Raw genomic sequence first — 17,947 nt, 5'->3', positions numbered from 1 at the left:
GTGCACAGTACTCTTTGTACAAACAGAGAGGCAACAGCCCTGCTTGGTGAGTTTTTCCTGCCAAAGATGGTTTCATTACAGCTTACGATCCTTTTTTTGGAGACAGATTAGTTGGACATACTGAGTTCAACTCAAAAGTCAATGCCTGGTAGGAAGCTGTGGGAGCCTCTCCTTCAAAGGCAACTAGGGCTTCCCGTTCTCTGCTGATATGGATAATCCACCATGGGTTAGTTTCTTCCTGCTCTGATGCTCCCAAGAAGTTTGATTTTCTCTTGGGTTTTAGCAATGAAGTGAATTTGAGGAGGCAAAAGAGAGGGATGATGAGGAAAGGGAAGTGGTGGGGAAAAATGCATGGCAGTGGTAGCAGTGACAGAAAGCATGTGTGTAAGGGAAGGAGGAAGGTGAGTAGAAAGGGACAAATAAGGGATGAGGAGGAAACTGCAGAAGAAAATAAGTGAAAGAATGAAAAAACAAAAGGAAAACTACAAAACCAGGTAAGTAATCACAAGGAAAATGAATGGAACTGGCGACCAGAACTGCAGGTACTGACTGGGACACAGCCTTTCCAAGGAGATTTCCAGACAAGAAAGGTGCAGACCAATGTCCTATATGAAATGAAGGCCTCCAGCAAAGGAAAGGGCATGGTGCCTTCTCTGTTCCCCAATACCAAGAGCTCTTTGGCAGTTTCAACATCTCATAGTTCTCAGGTCCACCAACTTCTGGGGCCCAAACCACTTGCTGGAGGCACAAGCTGCATAGACCCCGTGTCAGCACGATGCAGCTCAGCTTCCGTAAGCTGACTGCATGCTCTAAGCAGATAACGAATTCACAAGACAAGCAAAGCTGTGTTAAAACCCAGCTACCATTTGGCCAGCAGGCTAACTGAGCCTTTTGGTTTTATTAATCACTGTATTCTTCATTGCCCAACAGAGAAAAGAGCAGAAATGCAGTTCTCTGTGCTCTAAACATCAGGTTGAAGTCTTTCCTACATAAGTCATCCCATCGATCAGACAGCAGGTAAGTGTAATCACCATTAGGATTTAGTATTTTTTCACAGAATCCCTGTTACTTCCTAACTTTTCTCTTCTGGGGAGTGCTGAACCATCTGAGGAAGAACAGAAGGCAAAGCTGTTGTAGGCAAGAAGCAGAAGGAGTAACAACAGCAAGTCCTACATTAAAAGACACATTGGCATAATGAAAGAATCAAAAAGACACTCAAAATGTATTCTTTAATGACACATGCAGCAAACTATGTAAGAAACTATGGAAAAGGTTCACTAGAAGCCTTCATTTAAGGTAGATTTCCAACGAAGCAGGAGCAGAATTGCACTGTCTGGAGCTGGAGTTACCTAGACTTGCCTTCCTCAGGTGCGAAACTGCTCGCCATAACAGAAAGCATCATCGTGCCTATGGGACCACCTCTGAACAACAGGAAGAGCATCTGTGAGATCTGAAAACACCTTCTCCTTCCATCATTTCATCATGATGTGATGACAGAAGGGATCCAAGACATTTTGAGTGGGCTTTATCTCAAAGATCCTGGTGAAAAGTAGCATCGGAATGACCTGAAAGATTCTGCTGATCTTCTAGTTAACCCTACAAAATATCCATGCATCCAAACTGAGAGCACCGTGCCCATCAGCAAGGAGACCTACACTATGTACAGCCCAGACTCATCTCCCTTTCCTATTATCACAGACCTGATAGAAGAAGGAAGGAAAAAAAGGAGAGACTCCATCATCTCCCAGCTCCCACCACTGGCAAATCCATCCCAGCACAATGAGCTGATCGTTTCTCACCCTAAAGCTCCTCTGGGTTTGAAAAGAACAACTGGCCCCAGAAGCTTCTCTGCAAGAAGCACCAGCAGAAGCAAAAGACACAGAACATCTTGAGTGACTATTCATTCCAAGGAGATTTCCTTCCCTAATTGTGAGGGTTTACACACACTCCTGCAGGGAAATAGGGCTGAAGGTCAGAAATTTAAAGGAGTTAATTACATCCTTCACTTCATCTTCTTTCTGACCAACTTTGGAGCATCCCACAACCAGAGAACATGGGTTCTACTAGCGATATCCTCTCTGTTACCTACAGGTTTCCACCTACAATGGGTTTACTACATACGTGCTCCTCCACCATGGGACGGGGCAGGCTCTTAGGAAGAGCAAATCTAAATAAAGCAGTTTCTCAGCACTGAAGGAGGTCAGGAAAGCACATCCCAATCCACACTCCTTCCTGTCAGCACCGCTGACGATCCACAGCATTGTCTTTTTCACACTTGGCTTCAAAACTGCAGTGACTTAATCCCCGGTCAGTACAAAAACCCTGTTGGAGATAGGTCCATGCTGTTACCAGGCCAGACATCTGTCAGTGCAATAGAGGGACAGGGAGGGAACGGTGACACTCGATGGCCCTTTGGTCCTGCTTTCTATGATAACACAAGGCGCTGGAGCTTAATTGGGGATGGCACAAAGCCCAGCACAGGGTGGGGGTGAGAAGGGTGGAAAACTTTATCATTCTTTGGCTGCATCCCTGCCCCAGAAGCTGAGCAGCACACAGGAGAAAGCTGATTGTTCAAGGCAGGGTTCCTGTGAAGCAGGTCTTTAGGGACCTTACTGAAAAGCCCAAGTAAAAATAGGCACGTTTTCTGTATCAGGTGGCTGATGGACTGTGACATTCCTGGGCAGGCAAAGCAGGGTGAGTTTTCACTGCATTTAACATAACAAGCTCACAACCTTCCCCCCACTCTTCACTAATACCTGGGAGCTGGCTTTAATAACCTCTTTGGAGAGGGACAGGAGGACTTAGCAGCGACAGAAGAGCAACTCTTGGATGGATTGCCCCTATTCACATTTTTGCAGTGGTTATATGCACACACAGACACTGAAAGTGCAGATGTTACCCTCAAAGATGACATTTCCATCACTTTGAGGGTTGTGCAGATGTGGTGTAAGCAGGCAGAGGTCCAAATCCTCCCCCAGCCCCAGAATGGTTTGGGTTGGAAGGGACCTTAAAGCTCATTCAGTTCCATGGAACACCTTCCACTAGAGCAGGTTGCTCCAGCCTGGCCTTGAACACTGCCAGGGATGGGGCAGCCACAGCTTCTCTGGGCATTCCCAGTTATCCCAGCAGGAGTGGAGAGGGAGATGGGAAGATTATGAATACGAATCATGGACATCACACCCTGTGGAACCGTCCAGTGCTGGTGCCCTCTTCCTTTGAGAGACTGACCCAATGGATCAATGAGGACCCTGAGCAGTGCCAGCCCCACACAGCACATGGGCTAAGTACAAGGCCTAAAACAGCAGTGGCTGAAGAGTTGTCCTGCCAACAGCAGGCTCGATGCTGCTTCTCATAGTGCATCACTTGGCAATGTGTGGTTGGAAATCCAGGTAGTGGCTCTACAGGACTGGAGAGCTTCCTTACAGGAACTGCTCAACTTGCTGGTGCTCTCATGGAGGAGGAATCAAGTCACCTCAATCACAAGCTCTTGATAGATCTTGACTGACTTCAATGCAGTGCAACGGCCTCTTGTAGGGCACTTCTTGCTACAGAAATGAAGAGCTGAGCACTCTTGTTGCTCAGCTTCCTCGTAACCAAATAAAGGCTCCTGTGAGGCATCCCTACAGCTATTAACATTCAGGCTACTGCAAACAAAAAGAAGCCAAACTTGAAGTAGAAGAAGCAGCCAAAAAAGATTGGACACGTGCCTGGAAAAAGCAAAAGGACTCTCCAAATGAACTAGGGAGGCAAAGCTCTGGAGGTACTGGAGGAGCTTTGCCTTTCACACCAGGAAAACTCAGCACACAGAGAGACCTCTCCTGGCTCCAGCATCAGCGACTCCACATCCCCAAGTGAAACACTCAAGGGAGACCCTCTGCACTTGGCAGTCCCTGAATTTGGTGTCCAGATGACAAGATAAGTGGGGCTAGAAACAGAACTGAAGACTAAATTCCTACTGTTCCTGCCCAGCACCCATTTCATCACCAGTTAAAGAAAGAGTATTGACCAGCCAGGATGAGACATAAAATGATGGAATGGACTCAATGAAAATGCAAGAAAAAATGCTGGGGAAGTGGGGAACAACAAAACACAAGCCAGAAATGCACCAGGGCAGACTCAGCATGTGTAAAGAGAAACATTCTCTGCACTTTATGCCAGAGGAAAATGTCCCCAAAGCCACAGGCCCACGGCACATGGACTGTCCATCCATGGGGCACTTATGCTTCATAGTGTCTTTTTGAACTGGAGATGCTCAGAAGATCACCTGAATATATAAGGATCCACCTTAATTCCCAGTATTCCTGCATAGTACAGGGAAGAAACCACAGTCAGCTGTCTTAGATGCCCAAAGATGGTCCAATCTGACACCCCAAAAACACTGGGACAAGAAGCTCAACTGCTCCTGCAACTAGCGCACTTTGCATTAAGACAGTGAAAGTACCACCCCAACAACTACAATTAGGAATTGGCTGATGCCCTCCTCTTGGCTTAAGCTGTCACTTACATATTTTTTACGACAGAGAGTAGCTGCAGACATCTTTACTACCCATAAAGGTGAAAGCTTTTTCTATCTCCTAGTGATAAAGATACCCTGTGGCAACGATAAGCTAATTGTGTGTTGCATAAAGAAGATTAACTTTTAATGTGTTGTTCTCTCCCGTCACTGGCTGCTCTCTTTTCTCTTGCTTTAAAAGAAAGGGTAGATGTACCAAATTAATAATTTCTCAAACACTGGGCACGTTGTTATAGCCTTTATCTCATCAGCTGTATCTCAAAGCTAAGCAGCTCTCATCTTTGTGTTCCCTTTTCAGTCTGCTTGCCTCTGACACCTTCCTTTTGCTGGAGATTTTCTTATCCTCTTTGAGGCAGGATGCTCACCAAGCACTACATGCAACTTGGTGGTGTTCCATTTACATAAATAATGCTGCTCACTGCAGTATTTTCACTTACTCCTTCTCTCCTCTCTACTCTTAGTTGCTGTTCACCTTGCTCCATGCACATCTCACTGGCTGGATCTGGTTCTGTCTTCAATCAGATGTTCAGATGAATTCTCTCCACCTTTGTCCAAGAACAATTCCTTCCCTGCCATGGGTTGCTAAACTCCTTCCATAATGAGGTTTCTTTGACATTCCTACAAGCCCTCTCTAAAACTGGAATGATTTTGTGCCATCCCATTACAGATTCCAGTTCAGAGATCCAGGACAGCACCAAAAGTCTTTTCAAACAAACAAAAAAGCCATTTCTGCTCCCCATTCAATTCTCGGTAATTCTTTACAGGCTACAGTGACTTTTTGGTGGCTTTCCAAATGCTCACAGACATATTTTTAAACATAAAGTATGCAAGAGTAACCTGAACCTAGAGTGTGGTTAGCCAAGCATCAGATACTGGTGAAGTTCCAACCCTTACTATTCTATGATTCTAAGTTCACACTCAGATGAAAATGTGAAGCCTTTAGACATGGCCACAGCATGATGAAAATCACAATGTTTTGCTCCATTTTATACCAACTTTATAACCAACCAACATTATAACCAACTGAGAGATCACATTACCTGGAGGACTAAACAGTCTGCATTGATCCCTCTACAAGTACTTCATAAGTGACATGAAAAAAAGGTGGGAAATAATAATCATTAGAATCACAGGATGGTTTGGGTTGGAAGGGATCTTAAAGCTCATCCAGTTCCAGCCCCCTGCCCCGGGCAGGGACACCTTCCACTAGAGCAGGTTGCTCCAAGCCCCTGTGTCCAACCTGGCCTTGAACACTGCCAGGGATGGGGCAGCCACAGCTTCTCTGGGCACCCTGTGCCAGTGCCTCAGCACCCTCACAGGGAAGAGCTTCTGCCTCAGAGCTCATCTCAGTCTCCCCTCTGGCAGGTTAAAGCCATTCCCCTTGGCCTGTTCCTACAGGCCCTTGTCCAAACCCCCTCTCCAGGTTTCTTGTAGCCCTTTCAGGCACTGGAAGCTGCTCTAATTATAATTAACTTTGGCAAGCCTCCTTCCATCACTTCACTCTACCTAAGGCCAAATCTTCCCACTGAAAGCAGACAGAACTAGTAACAGTCTTCCATATGTATTCAACACTCAAATCAGTAAGAAACCCCATGTTCCCTCTGAAAGAACTACCAAGATGACAATAGCAGGATTGAGTTACATGAAAGTTAAATTTGGGCTTTCTTGTCCCAGTCTAACATTGGCTCATTGCTTTTTTAGCAGAGATTAATCTTTCCACTCAACATGCATTTTCAGTTCCATCTTGCAGGCTTCTATTTAGTATTTTTAGGTTCTGTGTTTGTACTTGTTTGGTTTTCTTTTTCCATTTGGCTCTTCTGTCACATTCTGAGGCCCTCATCTACAATAAACTGAAGAGGACGTCACTGAATGTTGATCAGAAGAAGTTAAAATAACCTTAAACTGAAGCCCGCACTGGTCTGAATCTACCAAAAAACATGTTCCTTTCCTTCTGATGCAAGAAAACTTGCATTTCCTCTGATATAGCACTGACTTTGGCACACTACACAGCACACTATGGTATTTATAACATCAATAACATGTCAGAGGGCTACAATATTTAGCTGGTTGTTGCTAAGGTTTTGCCTTCTACTTTGTTTAGTATGTTGATCCCTCCTCTACTAATTGAGTAGCAAATTTCTAGAGCAAATCACTGGATCTCCTCTGCAATAGTTGCTGCAAGTGACTAAACTGATGACAAATGTGGAAAGATTGCTCTTCCTAACAACAGTTAATCCCAGATCACAATCAAATGGGGTAGAGTTAAGCAGATGAGAGCAAACTAAGTGTTGATTTAAGACGTTGTTGGTTTTCTACCTTTGTCCAGTACCTGGAATGTTGGAACTATCAAGATTTCTTACTGTTTCAGGCAAATCTACAAGCTGATAAAGCAGCTGAGCACCAACCTCGTTGTATAAATCACTGAATTCTTCAACCACATCTTTCGGGATCCTTTGCCCGTTGTTGGTAAGATGATAAGCCACCCCATTCTTGGAGTAAAGACTGATCCGGCCAACGCTCCTCTCGCCATCAGTGGTCTCTTCAAGTAAACCATTGTCTTCTGCTAGATGATAGACTGGGTTTCCATGTGAACCATGAATCCACGTAGCTCCCAGTTCAAAAGTGGCGTGCCCTGCAGGAGAGTAAAGCAAGCAAAGCAGTTAGTAAAGCCCAGCTTCCTGAAAGCTGGTCACACTCAACCCTGAATATACATGTGCAATAGCAGACCAATTGCCCAAGGAGAACACAAGTTTGAACATCATTTGAGTGAGCTTCCTCTGTTAGACATGTTACATAGTGTTCTTCAGACCTTTCCTTCAGGATACAAGTTCAGATAGTGCTAAAAGGATGGGATGTTTCCAGGAAAAATATATCACAGTGACACAACTCTGATACTTAAGGTGAAATTCAGCATCTCTCAGGTTCCCAGTGCTTACTATGGTTGCTGCTAACTGTTCTATCCTTGCTACTTGGCCTTTCTAAATCATCTTATCCAAACCTGCACTTAAAAGCATGATCAGACACCAGAGGATATACTGCTCATGTTGCAGCACAAGCCATATACTAATGGAAAGGAAAGGAGTTGTAAGAAGCCTCACTGCACTACTGCAAAAAGGACATACAAGGATACTTACATAAATATTAGAGTTGTAGGGAAAGAAGAGAGTACCTAAAGACTTCAAACACTGTATTCAAGAGGAGGGGATGGATACCAAGACACAGGAAGAAAAGCATCTACAGCAGGGAGATGCAGGACAATTTGGGTTGCTCTGGGATAGTATCATTGGCCTGCACACTGACCCTTGTCCTCTGGTTAGAAATGGACGTTATTTACAAGTATACCTCAGATTAACTGCAACACAAAAATGCATTCCTATTCCCTAGATGAGTAAATAGGTTTTATTTTATTATTTATGCCTTTGAAAATCTAAATCAGGTTCTTTAAAAGGATGCACTGTCAGGTTGAACACCAAAGGCATTTCGTCTTCACCACCTACACTCTCTGCCTGCAAAACACAAAGGTTTTGGTCAGCCCCACTCTCTCCCTTTGGGCCTGTAGGGACAGGACAAGGGGGAATGGCTTTAACCTGATAGAAGGGAGATGGAGATGAGATCTGGGGAAGAAGTTCTTCCCTGGCACAGGGTGCCCAGAGAAGCTGTGGCTGCCCCATCCCTGGCAGTGTTCGAGGCCAGGTTGGATGGGGAGATGTTCAGTAGCTGAAAGGAGATGCTAAACCTAAGCCTGGGTCATGTCCTACACCCACAGTTTTACAGATTCTCAGAACTCCAAAGCTGGTTTAGAGCCTGCCAAAGCTGAGCTCTCCCAGCATCCCAGCCAGCACCATGCTGTGCAGCTCACTGCAGAGGTGTGTGAATGCCTGGTTGTAGTTAATAGGATCCTGCTTGATGAAGAAAGGATCATGCAGTTACCAGTCATCACATACTGTTTAACATGTAAATACATGCTGAGGCAGAACGACACTGCAGCACCCCGCTGTAATGCAGCCAAGTTTAACGGGTGAGAGCTCCAAGAAATGCTGCTCTGAGACACTGCCTCCAAGGGAAGCTCCATATATCCTGCTTTTGAAGCAGAAAATCACCTCCTCATTAAGGAACACAGTGATTGCCCTTCAAAAGATGCTTTACAGGACTGGGGAGCACAAGATTTCTACGTGTCCCTAAAACAAAGCATGCGCTTGAGAGCAAACAGCATCAAGTGTGAGTATTTAAGGTGCCACAAACTCCACTACACTCCCAGAGCACCCAGGCCAGTGGAAACAACTGCTGTACCCTGGCAGCCAAAGGTACAGAGCTCATAAATACTGCATGTGGCAGCCACTTGTTCATGCAATCCTCCTGCGAGCCCCCACATGCCAGATCAGCAGCAGCAATACTGCTTTATGTCAGGAGCTTGCTCTCCTCCTCTTATTTATGGGGCACCTGAGCTTTGGAAAGAAAGAAATCTTCCTCTCCCTGTCTTGGTGCTTGGTAACAACGATGATGTGTTCCAAGTTCTCCTGTTTTCAGTGTGGAATATAATGAAATAGCAATAAATTAGGAATACTCATTCTTGCCTGTGAGACTTAGAAGCTCATTATCATCACATAAGCCACTTGTTACCTGCTGAATTCAGTTACATGCTGAATTATTGAAGTGTAAAATTAAGTAACATCTTTTTAAACAGAGGTAACTAATTTACTTCCAGGACCTTAAAAGACTTTAGTTTCAATATTAAATCAATTCAATACAAATCTACTTCTAATGAATCTCTAACAAGGACTAGAAAAGAACCTGCTTCCTATTTGCTGAATAACCACTCAGACACAAGCAGCAGTCAAATCAGGCCTATGCACAACAATATACCAAGCCAGCAGTTTTCCAAAGGAACACATGAGATTCCTGAATACACATGGGAACTTTCACATTTGCCTTTGCAGTCCTGGCTATTCCTTGGGCATCCTGTCATGGAATGTCTGCAGTGGATCCAGATGTTCTAGCTCACGTACAAGAAACACACAACCCACAAACACACCAACCCTCTGCCTCACCTGAGCTAGAAATGATGAAGCAAACCTCTGAAAATCCAGATTATTCCCCTGTGCTGAGTGGATCCAACTGGAACAGGATGAGCTTTAAGGCCCTTTCCAACCCAAACCATCCTGTGATTCTTATAACTTAATGGGGTTTGCACCAGAGCTCTGCCCCCCCGGTGCTGCCATGACTGGGCTGATAGCACAAGGAGATGCTCTGTGCAGCTGAGGGGAAATACTGTTCCATGCGAGCCACTGCATGGCTCAGTGAGAGTGGAAGTGTCAGGATACAACCCCGAGAAGGTGCCACCATAGCTCTGTTGAAGATTTAAATCAGATCTTCAGTCAAGTGTGCAGACAGGGGAGTGACCAGAGAAATTTAACACTGAAATGACATTTAGACAGGCTGGGCTTGTTCAGCCTGAGGAAGAGAAGGCTCAGGGGAGACCTTGTCACCATGTGCCAGTAGTAAAAGAGTGGCTACAAAGAAGATGGAGACTCCCTTTTGACAAAGATGAGGCACAAGTTACTCCTGAGGAGATTCTGACTGGACCCAAGAGGAACATTTTTCACCATGAGAACAATGAACCACTGGAATAATCTCCCTAGGGAAGTGGTGACTCCCCAACATTGGACACTGTTAAGATTGGGCTGGACAGGGTGCTGGGACATCTAGTCTAGGTCCTGCTTTGCCTGGAAAGGTTGGACCAGATGATCCTTGAGGTCCCTTCCAACCTGGGATTCTAGTATCCCAGACTGATCAAAAGTATCCCAAGCAGATCAAAATGGTCCCATGTTGAAGACCTGGAAGAACCACTTCTGTAACAGGATTTTGTAAGTTTTAGCCTGTTCTGAGAAACGAGCAGATCTCACAGGCCCCAAGTGCAATGTTGTTGCTCAAGGCAGCACAGAAGGGAACACAGCCCAGGCCCATGCTGCCCCTTTGCCCTCATAGCAAGGAATAGGAAGTTCTGAGTATGTGCTGCTTGTGAAGATTCCACCACCCAACAGAGCTCTAAAACTGTTTAGCTAAAGGGCATGTGAAGCTACAAAGCACACAAGGGGCCAGAACATGGACCCACCTTGGGAGATGACTGCAGTCCATACGCACAGGGTAACTGCTAGTTTGTAGAATATAAGACAGATTGGTTTAAGAAAGACATTAAAAGATCAAGACTTCAGATTCCAGTCCTCTGCTCTGCAAATAACATGTATAAACTGCAAGATCTCCACCAGACTGCTCTTGCCTCACGTTAGTTAAGCAATGTTAACAAACAGGAGGTATATTCCCAGCAAAGACATGAGTTACACGTGAGGGTGTCCAAAGGTGAGAGAATTGGTCTCAATGTCACTACAACCAAACTATTTTCACAGGTGCACTGGCAACATGATTTATTTCTCCCTCAAGATTCCAGGTCTTTAACACTTCCCTCCTCTCGCAGACACGATCCAGGATATTTTTAATCCAGTGTATTGTGAGTAAAGGACACACTTCCCATTCCAACCTCTATGCCAAGTCTCGGCAGCATGGAAAGTGCCCTGTTCAAACCCTGGAGGTTAGATTTGTCCGGCTGCCTTCTCATTCATTTCCCTTCTGCAAGTTCATAGGACACTGCTGTTTATTATTGAGTAAAACACAGTCAGTGATGCAAGCACCTACACATAAATAGAAAGGAGGGCAGCAAGAGGCCAGAGTCAACAAATACAGAGAGTGGGATCACAAACAGAACTAGGTAATTGGAATCAGGAAGGCAATCCGATAGAAGTGAAGAGCTTTTTGACTCCTGCAGACAGGGAATGCCCTTCTAGATACCAGGGAAAGTCTCCCTGAGAACTGTGCTGCAAAGGGCAACATTTGGCCCAGTAGTTTTGTATTTAGAGATTTTACAAACCCAGCTGATGCTGGATTAAAATATCCAGTGTCTGCACCCTTATTACACCCTGAGAAAGGAAGCTCCAGAGGTAGGAAAGCTGCAAACCAGGATAAAAGGATACATTGAAGAGGTTTTTTCCAGCAGCCTGATTCACAGTGGGTGGTGCCCCACACAATAAATTAGTTGCAGGGAAATGAATGGGGCTATTTGTGAAACAGAACAGCCTGGAGCTTGCCCCTGTGCAAGGGATGGAAGTCACAGAGAACCAGCCCTTCGCTAGCCAGATTTACTGATGGGTTCTCCTAAAGTCAGGCTCAAAATGCTGGTGGAAACCATCTCGATACAGTTATCACAGATCTGTTACACTGAGCTCTCCCTGTGTGAGTGAAAACAATCACTGACATCTTCATTTTATAGAGTTTGGGGCAGCCCTCCCTCCAAAGAGACGCACAAACCAGCTCAGATTCACCCACCCACCCCAAAAGCACCAACATCCCACCGCAACCAACCTTCTTCTGGCTGGAAAAGCACGTTCCTAAGGCGAAATTCACCTCCTGACAGCACTAAACCTTGGGAGCAGAGCAAAGCAAACCCACCGCAGGGCTCCCCAAAGGCTGCTCTTACCAAGTTTCACGCTCTGCACGCGGCCTCCGATGCGGTCAGTCGCCTCAAGGACAGTTACATCCGTGAAGCCGCTTTCCAGGAGCGCTTTGGCTGCTGAGAGGCCTGCAAGCCCAGCACCAATGATCACTATTCGAGGCTGTCGCTTTCTCCGTAGGCCACTACTGAGAGGATCATCCGTGCTGTCTGCAGATATGTCACAACTTTGCATGCCGTCCAAGCTCTCTTTCTAAGGAACCTAAAGGGGAAGAAGCAACCAAGGGTTTGTTCAAGGCTCCAACTTCTCCTCTGCAGTGCAAAAACCCCAGTCAAAAATCAAAGAAGTGGAGCAGAAAAGGATGAATTAAAGCCAGCCTTCAAAGTGGGATGCATAGGAAGGATAACTGAGGTCAAACTGGGATGCAACAACGTTTTAGACTGGAGCAACAGCATTGGAAGCTCCAGGCATCTCCACCCTCTTGTACCATGTAGACTATTTGAGGAGAAGGCAAAGGATTTTCAACCTCCCACCTCTTTATATAACCTCCAGAAGTGGCAATTTTGTGGTCAAGACAAAGACAAAGAAAACCACGTGCCCAGTGCTGACATGTCCCACAACATAGAGATGAAGCTTCACTTTGCCTCTGTGGCAACCACAAAGCATAAGCTGCAGATCATGTAAGTAGGGGACTAGGTAAGGAGGATTTAGCTCAAAGCATGGAGATCAGACATCGAACCAGTCATTACAGAAATGGTACAGATAGAAATATGTTTCAACTGATGAAAGCCAACCAAGGGCCAGCTCAAAAACTCACAGCCACGTGAGACAGCCCCTGTCCTGCCACATCAGGATCAGCCCCAGTCTTTGATGAAGAGTGGTTCAAACCCATACTGACTAGTCCAATTCTATGTCCACCTATCCTGTGAGTCCAACTGTCTTCCAAGCAGTATCCTATTTTTCCTGCACACTCTTAGCTCTCAGGTCCTATCATATTATTTTAGTTCATAGCCTGAGTCCATGGTTAAGGTTAAACCATAATCAGGGATCAACAGTGTAGGATGTCTTTATACATAAGTCATAGAATCATGTAGGTTGGAAAAGACCTTTAAGATCATCAGGTCCACTCATTACCCCAGCACTGCCAAGGCCACCACTAACCCATGTCCCCAAGCACCACATCTCCATGTCTTTTGAATCCCTCCAGGGACTCCAGCCCCGCCCTGGGCAGCCTGTTCCAATGCCTGAGCATCCTTTGGGGAAGGAATTGTTCCTCAGCTCCATCTAAACCTCCCCTGGGGCAGCTTGAGGCCGTTTCCTCTTGTCCCATCCCTTGTTCCTTGGGAGCAGAGACCAGCCCCCTCCTGGCTCCATCCTCCTGTCAGGCAGTTGCAGAGAGCGATAAGGTCCCCCCTGAGCCTTCTCTTCTCCAGACTAAACCCCCCAGGTCCCTCAGCCGTTCCTCATCACACTTGTGCTCCAGGCCCTGCACCAGCTCCGGTGCCCTTCTCTGGCCCCGCTCCAGCACCTCAATGTCCCTCCTGTAGTGAGGGGCCCCAGACTTACTAGCAGGAGACATCAGCTCAGTGCCTGTAACTAACTCTGCTTCTACCAACACAGCAAGTTCCAGCTGCCACTGAACAACACAACAAGTGACATTGAGCTCTGGCTGCAGCCGAGATATAAACCTCTACCTGCGACTGCATCAATCATCTCACTGTTTTCATCTCGTGACCGACAGATCCCAGCTAGCAGATACTTGTCACAGGGAGCCAGACATTAGTGTTTGGAGAGTTATTTCCAAGCTCAAGTCAAACATGTCAAGCATTCGACACTTTCTAGTCCACAGGGAAAGAGTCACGACTCTTGTCATCTTGACAAGCGGAAAAGCTGTGAGCAGCCAAACCAGGCACTGGGCTTCTGAGCAAGCTGGATTCAAAAGCAGTACAAGAAGAGGTAGGAGTGAATGATTTCCTCCCTGTTCCACAAGAAACAGGAGTAGGCAGGGGGGTGGATGGTGCAAAGCTTCCTTCCTATAGCAAGCTGGTCAAGTTTCCACTTGGAGACACCTCAAGACTTGCCTCTACTTGGCTTTGATGCTGATTCATTCCTCTCGTGGACCTCCTTGAGCCCTGTCCATCACTGGTCCTCTACCTCCCTTTCCAAGTATGTCAATTTATTGGGTTTTAATCTAACAAGTTAAGAAGTGATGTTTCTGTGGGTTAAGATCTTTAATATGGGCCCCAAACATTGGGATCTCGGTATTCAGAGCTTCGGGGAAGTGCACCACCAGGATATGAAGGGCAAAGCAGCACATTTATTAACCGGTACCTAGGAAGTGCCACATTAAGTCATACTGAAGAGCCTGGGGTTGGTTCAAAGAGGAAGGACCCTCTTCTGGCAGTACCAGCTGCCAGCAGTAAGTCCAATACGGATGTTGTAAGGTCGTGATAATGTCTCTGAGCCTAACAAGCCCTTTGGACTTCTCCTCCTTGCATTTGCTGACTCCTTTCTGAATCCCTCTATGCTTCTGGCCTTCACAAGCATTTTGTGGTGAGGAGCACCACAGACTATTACCCTTGTGCAAATATTAATGTCCTTTTAGTAGTTTCAAAACTGCTATGCAATCAAAATTGAGGACATCCCCCAAACTATAAGAACCATTGAACACTCCTTCCCTGTTCACATTCTCCACGATGCTAAAGACCTTCACATATGATCCTAGTCATCTCTATTTCAGGAAGAAATAAACCTTAACCTGGCTAGTTCTTTGTGAGCTATTATAAACCCACAGCTGAAATAACTCTTACCAGAATCATAGCATGGTTAGGGTTGGAAAGGACCTTAAGATCATCTACTTCCAAACATCTTCAGGATTCATTACAACCCACAGACAATCTACAACCCCATAGACATTCTACAACACTCTCCACTTCTCAGCCAGCCTCCAAGAAACACGTTGATCCTTATATTTTAATTGCCACAGTAAAGAAACAACTTTTCTGCCCTCTATATCCTACAGAAATGGAACTGGTTTAGCTCAGTTCTTTAAGCACAGCTTTCTTAATCCTGGCTTGGGTGAACTCGTGTGGATTCTTCACAGGAAAGCTTCAACTTCTTGTTCTCCCCTCCTGTTTCAGCATTTTGATACTGGATTAGGTGGCCTGTCCAGAGAGATGAGACAATACCAGGGTATTCTGTGTGTACCCTGATTTAGAAACCACCCTTGATTAGCCAACAACCTGCACTGTACAATCAGCAGGGGAAGGCAATTAGAATCGAGCAAGAGCTTGAGCCTTCCAACTCCATGCTCCATGTGGAAAGAACAGATGATATAATTATAGGAATCCCCACTACACTTGATTTCAGTATCAATTATACACTCCGTTAGGCTTATAACTAAGACAAGCACATAAAACTCAGTCTATTATGTGCAAAGCTCTGCCTCAATACTTGCCAAGCCACCAGCCAGGGCTTGAGCCAGTATTACTGGGTCCTCTGACACCCAGATAGTTTGGTTTTTGACTGTCTGATTGCCAAAAAGGGGCTGCTGCTTCTCTTCTTCAAACAGTGTGTGAGTTGTTGTACTGTGAGTCTCCCTGAGGCTGTAATTTTACTTTGGGGGTCCAAGAGCTAAATCACAGCTGCACTAAAACTCCCCCTGCTTTGTCTTGCTTATAACTTTCCTGTGAGACAACTACCAGGCACTGGTTACCCACAAGAAAGAAATACCCAAATACACATCTTCCTTCTGGCTTAAAAACACAGCTTTGATCCTCTTACCTCTTGTGCATCAGTGTCTCATTATATTTTAATCACTTCTTCTTCCAAATCAGCTCCCTTTTTTCAGTCTTTATCACCATTCTGCCCTTGTCTCCCTTCATTTATCCTTTCTTGTTAGTGTCCATTCCCTTGATTCAAAAAATACCTTTAAAATATCCCTGAAAACAACCCTCCCTCCAAAAACCCCTGTGCATAACTGTTTTCCAGCAGACAAATCTTTGCAAAGATGCATTTTCTATGATGGGCATCATTCTACCAACCCAGAATCATGGGGTTTCATTCCTGGCATTTGTACCCTTCAATCCTACGAGCTCCTCCGTCCCTTCCTCTCAGCTGATCTTAGTTATGCTCCAAGGGAAATAGCTCTTTTCATCTACATCTGTTAACATGACTTAACACCACCACTACCCTGGCAATAACTGAGAAATAATGTTGAACAGAGTCTTGTGTTTCATCCTTTTAATAAAGATGATACATTCTGCACATATTCCTTTCTACACAGAGAGCCTTCTACTTATTTAAATGACAATGGCAACCTAGAAAGGGCATGAATGCAAATGCCACACCACCCTTCCCTATCTTGAATCCAGCACAAACAGTAATAAAGCTCAGAGGAATGTCCACTTTATGATATTTTCCTCCCATTTTGCCAACAAACCCTTGCAGGGCACAAAGGAAGAAGCCAGAGAATGAAGGCAGTTCACAACTACTCTCTGTATTACAATACTCTCAGACCAGGCTATTCTTTTAGGACCTTTAAGGAAAAGGTCACCAAGGCTCCAACAACTTAAAAATACAAAACTAAAATAAACAAAGCCATTTCTCAAGGAAATATGCTATTCTTAGCTCAAATACTCTTCTTGTAGAACTGTCCTGGCTGTGATAACACAAAGACTTGGGGAAGGCAACATAATGAAAACAAGGTTTGTGTGTGTAAAGGCTTGTGTAGGGTTGGTTGGGTTTGGGGGGGGGTTTCCACCAGGATTGGCTTGTCTCACAAAAAAGCAGCCTTCCTCACCCTTCAGACTTCATATCACACTGCAGGTTGTCTTACAGCCAGGAACCATAGCTGTCAGCTCCCAGCATGCAAGGGACCACCACCATGGTCATCCCTAATGGGACTCGTCTCACCCCATTTCCTCATAGAATGGTTTGGGTTGGAAGGGACCTTAAAGTTCATCTAGTTCCAAGCCCCTGCAAATGGTAATCCCTTCAGGGTAATCTCTCTGACAGGCTGAGAGAGCTGGGCTGGGGCAGCCTGGAGAAGAGAAGGCTCCTCAAGGGGACACCTTAGAGCAGCTCCAGTGCCTAAAGGGGCTCCAGGAAACCTGGAGAGGGGCTTTGGACAAGGGCCTGGAGGGACAGGCCAAGGGGAATGGCTTTAACCTGCCAGAGGGGAGATTGAGATGAGCTCTGAGGCAGAAGCTCTTCCCTGGGAGAGTGCTGAGGCGCTGGCACAGGGTGCCCAGAGAAGCTGTGGCTGCCCCATCCCTGGCAGTGTTCAAGGCCAGGTTGGACACAGGGGCTTGGAGCAACCTGCTCTAGTGGAAGGTGTCCCTGCCTGTGGCAGGGGGTTGGAACTGGATGAGCTTTAAGCTCCCTTCAAACACAAACCATTCCATGATTCCCATGCCTTCATTCATGCTATGCAGTGGTATCGAAGCAACCAAACAGCTTCATTTCTTGTGGATGAAATTAAACTAGAAGATGCACTCCAGGAGAGCCAAAACGCATCCCAGCTGCTGAGGAGCATTCATTATGGGACCAGAGCACAGCAAGTCCAACCTGGAGCCTCCAGAGACACACACTTGCAGAACTGGGGACCTCAGCACTGCCTCTTTCACTCAATGTATCACCTGATATTAGCATGACATACCTACATATCTAAAAAAGGCTTTTTACAGCTAAAAAGTGGTAGGGATGAGCTTCACCTCCAGAAGAGGCTGTATTGCCACATGCTCTTCTGAGACTCCCGCACGAGATCCCAGTTTTCCTTCCTAACCCCACTGTTTGCCTGAATGTTTCAGTCCTTGTGCAGAGTGCTGAGTTGGCAGTCTTCACATCAACAAGTGTAACAGCCAGTCTGGAGGGTGTGAAATGCATCAACACAAAGTCCCTGCTGACCACACAGACCAAGCAGCTCCAGCAT

The 17,947-nt window shown here is 45.8% G+C and overlaps 1 protein-coding gene across 1 annotated transcript in view; it reads right to left on the bottom strand.

Moving 5' to 3' along the window:
• Positions 1 to 17,947, bottom strand: part of SMOX (spermine oxidase) — a 52,750-nt gene that overhangs the window by 10,880 nt on the left and 23,923 nt on the right. Inside the window, exons 2-3 of the mRNA XM_030492713.1 lie at positions 12,042 to 12,276; positions 6,919 to 7,145 (exon numbers count right to left, since the gene is read on the bottom strand). Of these exons, the coding sequence (XP_030348573.1) occupies positions 6,919 to 7,145; positions 12,042 to 12,249 (435 nt within the window). The 5' untranslated portion in view covers positions 12,250 to 12,276. The remainder of the gene's footprint in view (positions 1 to 6,918; positions 7,146 to 12,041; positions 12,277 to 17,947) is intronic.

This window comes from Strigops habroptila, chromosome 7 (genome assembly GCF_004027225.2).
Source record: "Strigops habroptila isolate Jane chromosome 7, bStrHab1.2.pri, whole genome shotgun sequence".
In the NCBI taxonomy this organism is placed as follows: Eukaryota; Metazoa; Chordata; class Aves; order Psittaciformes; family Psittacidae; genus Strigops; species Strigops habroptila.
Note: the sequence above shows the minus strand (reverse complement) of the source record. Positions and strands in the feature narration are given on the sequence as shown.